Source organism: Chiloscyllium plagiosum, chromosome 25 (genome assembly GCF_004010195.1).
Source record: "Chiloscyllium plagiosum isolate BGI_BamShark_2017 chromosome 25, ASM401019v2, whole genome shotgun sequence".
Taxonomy (NCBI): Eukaryota; Metazoa; Chordata; class Chondrichthyes; order Orectolobiformes; family Hemiscylliidae; genus Chiloscyllium; species Chiloscyllium plagiosum.
Window position 1 is genome coordinate 50,823,082 of NC_057734.1, and position 5,468 is coordinate 50,828,549.

General features: G+C 44.3%; 1 protein-coding gene and 1 long non-coding RNA gene across 3 annotated transcripts in view; one reads left to right on the forward strand and one right to left on the reverse strand.

The window, feature by feature from the left end:
• Positions 1-5,263, forward strand: part of LOC122562874 (stromelysin-3-like) — a 99,382-nt gene extending 94,119 nt beyond the window's left edge. For both annotated transcript variants that reach the window (XM_043716177.1, XM_043716178.1), the window contains 2 exons: positions 906-1,166; positions 3,918-5,263. In XM_043716177.1, coding sequence (XP_043572112.1) covers positions 906-1,166; positions 3,918-4,051 — 395 coding nt within the window. In that variant the 3' untranslated portion in view covers positions 4,052-5,263. The remainder of the gene's footprint in view (positions 1-905; positions 1,167-3,917) is intronic.
• The window catches only part of LOC122562875, a 15,617-nt gene extending 10,279 nt beyond the window's left edge, over positions 1-5,338 (reverse strand). Inside the window, exon 1 of the long non-coding RNA XR_006315430.1 lies at positions 5,256-5,338. This is a non-coding gene — a long non-coding RNA (uncharacterized LOC122562875). The remainder of the gene's footprint in view (positions 1-5,255) is intronic.
• Positions 5,339-5,468: the final 130 nt, after the last annotated feature.

Here is a 5,468-nt window from a genome sequence, read left to right on the forward strand (position 1 = left end):
GTGAGGCAGCAGTGCTAACCACTGTGCCACCGTGCCGCCCAGGAAGAATGTTAGGAAGAACATTTTATGCAGTGAGTGGTACAACGTGGAACTTACCTCCTACCAGGGTGGTGGAAGTGGAGTCAATCATGATGAAAGAAAATTTGGTGAACACTCGAAGGTAATAAATTTGCGTGGTTCTATGAATATAGCAGGTGAATGAGATTACCTGGATTGCTTCATGGAGAGCTGGAATTGACTCGATGGGTCAAATGGTCTGCATTGTGCAGATTTGCTAACTCTGTCAATCTCAGGTGTGTTATACCTCCATGACTATAATGAAAAGGCCATGTTTATGACCTGACCCTTACTATGTTCATTGGCAGCACCATGATTGGTCGCCCTACTGTAGAAAGGATATTATTAAATTAGAGGATTCAAAAAGATTTAACAGGATGTTGCCGGGAACAGAGGGTTTGAGTTATAGGGGGAGGCTGGGTAGGCTGGGACTTTTTTCACTGGTGCCCTAGGAAATTGAGAAGTGATCTTACAGAGATTTATAAAATGATGAGGGGCATAGACAAGGTGAATAGCAAAGGTATTTACCCTAAGGTCAGGGGGTTCAAAACTAGAGGTATATTTTTAAGAAGAAAGGAGAGGAGAAAGATTTAAAAGGGATGTGAGGAGCAACTTTATTACAGAGTGAGTTATTTGTATGTGAAATGACCTGCCAGAAGAAGTGGTAGATGCAGATACAGTGACAATATTTAAAAGACATTTGGATAGGTACGTGGGTAGAAAAGGTTGAGAGGGATATGGGCCAAATGCAGGCAAGTGGAACTAGTTTAGATTGGGAAATCTCCTCGGCATGGATGAGTTGGGCCAATGTTTCTTTTTCTGTGCTGTATGACTCTATTTTCTTCCAGGCTCCAATTACTGGATCTATGATGGAGAGAATCAAGTCTTGGGGCCCAGGTTAATCTCTGAGTTGGGTCTTTCTGCGGTGGATATCCAGGCTGCTCTGATGTGGGGCTTGGAGGAAAAGAGGAAGATCTATTTCTTTAAAGGAAATAATTACTGGCGATTCAACATGAACCAAAATGCTTTGGACAGTTTCTACCCACGGAATACTAATGATTGGCGAGGTATTCCTGCCAACATCAATGGGGCATTCCAGGACGAGCATGGTGAGCAGCATTAGCTGGGTCCAACTCACTCTGTAGTTGGGGTGTCAATTGCTTGTAGGGATTTGAGCCTAAGCCACACGGACCCCTTCCCTCCCCTTTCAACCCCCTGTGAAAGTTGCTCTGCCCACTTAGATCCCCATGAGGGTGTGGCTATGCCAGCACGGACCCTTGCATTGGGGACACTTGCACTGGTTGAGAAGGCATTTGACCCATCTAGGTCATGAATTTGGGAAATCGCAGTCTCATTGTAAAAACATTGTTGTTTATTCAATTATTCCTGGGTTTCTGCCTCTACTGCTTCCAAGGAATACATTCCATGATGAGCAGACCTTGTGTGAAACAAGCTCCAGCTTGTCTTTTTTTTGAGGACTGACCATTCACTGCAGCCTCACAGCACCAGGGACCTGGGTTCGATTCTAACCTCAGATGACTGTCTGTGTGGAGTTTGCACATTCTCCCCATGTCTGCGTAGGTTTCCTCTGGGTGCTGTGGATTCCTCCCACAATCCAAAGATGTGCACGTTAGGAGAATTGGCCATGTTAAAGTGCCCATAGTGTTCAGGGATGTGTAGATTAGTCAGGGGAAATGTAGAGTAATAGGGTAAGGGAATGGGTCTGGGTGGATTACTCTTCGGAGGGTCAGTGTGAACTTATTGAGCCAAAGGGCCTGTTTCCACACTGTAGGAATTCTATGATTATCTCATCGTCAATGTTTTAGTTGCAGTCACCCCTACTTTGTGGTTTTAGTATGTTTTGGATCTCTCCAATCTGCCTGTTTAGTCATTTTGAAAATTGCCAGTCCCTCCACCATTTTTTCATCACTGAGTCCACAAATCAGGTATCAAAAATGGATTCAGTACGTAAGCTGTGATCTGATCTCAGTGAATAGTGTTCAGTCTGGTCCCCAAAACATGAAGATTTTTCCCGGATGTTTTTTCCAGTTACCTGCTGTTTAAATAGATGTCACTGCTTCTCAAAAGGGAGCTTCGGCGGTCCAAGCCAACTTTAATATTAACAGATGGTAAAAGAATCACAAGATACTCTTTGACTCATGACAATGACAGCTTGTAGATCCTCAAGTGACTCCACAAACATTGAAGTAGCCTGTGTGCTGCCTGGGATCCCAGAGACTGGGACTGTACAGACTGGACCCCACCCACAGGCCAATGTCTGTATGCTTAGCTGAAGCTACTGATGATCTTATAAAGAATAGCATTTCACAGGAACTATGTAAATTGTAAAGAATAGTGGACCCAGCACTGATCCTGTGGCCCACCTCTCATAACATCCTGTCAACCTATAAATTTATTCCTTCTCTCTGCCTCCTGTTAGCCAGCCAGTCTTCTAACCATGCTATTACTTTAACCCTACAGCATGAGCTTTTATATTTTGCAAAAACCTTTGGTGAGGCACATTATCAAAACAATTTGCTCAGTACCACTTACCTGGTAATTGTTATTTTCTTGAGTTCCTCCCTCCCTTTCAGTTCCCGATTTGGAATTGTTTCCAGGATGCTGCTAATGTCCTCTCTCATGAAGATTAATGCAAAATGTCTGTTTCATTCTTCGCCATCTCTTTAATCACCATTATTAATTCCTAGGCTCACTTTTTGTGTGATCAACACTTTTTTTTTCTTTTCCTATCCATTGTTTATATCTTTACTCAATTCTATGTCTTCTTTGAATTTAATACCACCATCGACTTTTTAGTTAATCACAGATAGGGGGTCCATCCCTTAGAACTTTTCTTATTTGTTAAAATGTACCTTGTCCACACTTTCTGGAATATCCCCTTAAATGTTTGCCACTGCATCTTTATTGACAATCCCTTAAATTAAACTCCTAGTTCATCTTCACTAGCTCTGCTTTCATGTGCTCATCATTGCTCCTGTTTAAATTCAAAATGGCAGTATGTTGGCTCAGTGGTTAGCACTGCTGTTGCACAGTGTCAGGGACCCAGGTTCAACTTGACCATCGGGTGAGTGGTCCCACACTTCTCTCCCTTAAAGTGCATGTAAAATGCAATCACACAATGGGGGCTCTTCAAGGGCATTTTTCTCTGAGGTCAGTAATTAAACCAATGTTGTTGATCAAAGCCAGTTCTAAGTGTAGCCCACTCTCTGGCTCATGCCATAACACGCGGGTCTAAGAAACTGTCCTGAAAACAAACACTTGATGAAAGCCCAACGACCCTCCAAAGAGCATCCCACCCCTGCCCTATCCTTGTAAACCTGCATTTCCCATGGCCAATCCACCTAGACTGCACATCCCTAGACATTATGGGCAATTTAGCATGGCCAGTCCATGTAACATGCACATCTTTGGACTGCCAGAGGAGACCAGAGCGCCCAGAGGAAAAACACACAGACACAGGAGAATGTGCAAATACCGTACACTCACCCGATGGTCAAGTTGAACCTGGGTCCCTGACACTGTGCAACAGCAGTGCTAACCACTGAGCCAACATACTGCCATAGATTGTTATACGCATTTGACAAGCTCCCATTATTTCTTCCTTGTTACCCTGTCCTACCATGTGGTTACTTTTAAGGGGTGTTGAAATCAAATCCCACAAGTGACCACTAACCTTTTATTATTCCTCATCTCCACCCAGACTGTTTCTATATCCTATTTTCCTGAGTTAAATTCATTCCCCATATGTTGCCGGCCACCTGAGCTTTTCACATGGTTCACATGTTAAATCACTGAAGCTTTCTTCTTCAAACTCTAACTCTGACCCTCTGTGTTGACAGGTTACGCTTACTTTCTCCGTGGAAGGTATTACTGGAAGTTTGACCCCGTGCAGATGAAGGTACAGGAAGGATATCCACGGCTGATAGGCCATGATTTCTTCGGATGTGCTTCTTCCCGTCAGTTGTACACATGACTCTGACAGATGCTCAAGACGACGGGAACTGCTGGTGGAGATTTCCAATACTGTGATGTTCCCATCCACCATTCAGTGGCTTTCTCATTTCCCACTTCCTTTCCTGGGGCTTTCTTCTGAACGATGATCCATAGTTGATTTGACTCTTGATTTGTGACAAGCTGGAGAAAGATTTGGCACAAGTGTGCCTCAGTTTGCTCCTCTAGATTTGGAATGACCGAGGGCTCCATTTAGGGATAGCTGCCCTTCTACACCTAAAACTGTACAATACCAACATCTGGAAAGCCTTGAGTACAATTCAGAAGAATCTAATATTGAACAGATATCTGATTACTTTTTTAGCTTGGCGGAACCTATTACATTATTTGCATTAGTTGATAGTTTCTAGGCCGGAACTTATTTTGAGGAGGGAAATGCCTTTGTCTTTCTTGTAAAGTCCTGTCATCAGGTTTGAAGCCTCAGTGTGAGAAACAATTTGACAATTCTGGAAACATTAGGTGGGGTGACCAGGGACTCAGACCCTGCTGCTGGACAGTCACATTTGGTGTATTTGTCTGTATGTGTACGATTGTCAAGTACACACTCTCACTGAACAAGCATCTGTCAGTCCATCAAACTTATTGTTCTGTCTGATAACAAGCAGCAGAATAGAAAAAGTGGTGAGAGATACTAGATTTCCCACTTGTTCTGCTTGTCACCATGTCTCCAGTATTGACAGGTTCCTAAATCCACATCAGGTCATAAAGAAAGTGAATTGGAAACTGGTAGCTCGGTGGATGATTCTGCCCCTTTATTGTGCAGTTTGCAGCAATCACTAGGTTGCAGGTTCGGTTCTCGGTATGTACAGACATTGGCAGTTGGATGTAGCTTTAACTCAGGTTGACCCCATTAGTGAATAATCAATTAACTGTGACCCACTCCAGGCATTCCCATTTCACAGTTCCAGCACAACTGAGCAGGGGCTTGGAGATGATCCTCATTCAAAATTATTACAGTGCAGCTGGAGACCATTTGGCCCATCATGTGTGCACCAGCTCCATTATCTATCTGGGCACTATTAACGACTGCCATCCTCCTGCCTTTTCAATTATCTGTGCACACGGTTACTATCCAAAAACACATGCAATTCCCTGTTGAATACGTTAATTGAACCTGCTTCCACATTTTCAGGCAAAGCATTCCATAATCACACTACAGTCCTAACACCCTGCCCTCACTCCCTGTGCTCAGTCCCCTGCCCTCACTCCCTGTGCTCAGTCCCCTGCCCTCACTCCCTGTGCTCAGTCCTTACCCACACTCCCTGCGCTCAGCCTCTACCCATACTCCCTGTGCTCAGTCCCCTGCCCTCACTCCCTGTGCTCAGTCCCCTGCCCTCACTCCCTGTGCTCAGTCCCCTGCCCTCACTCCCTGTGCTCAG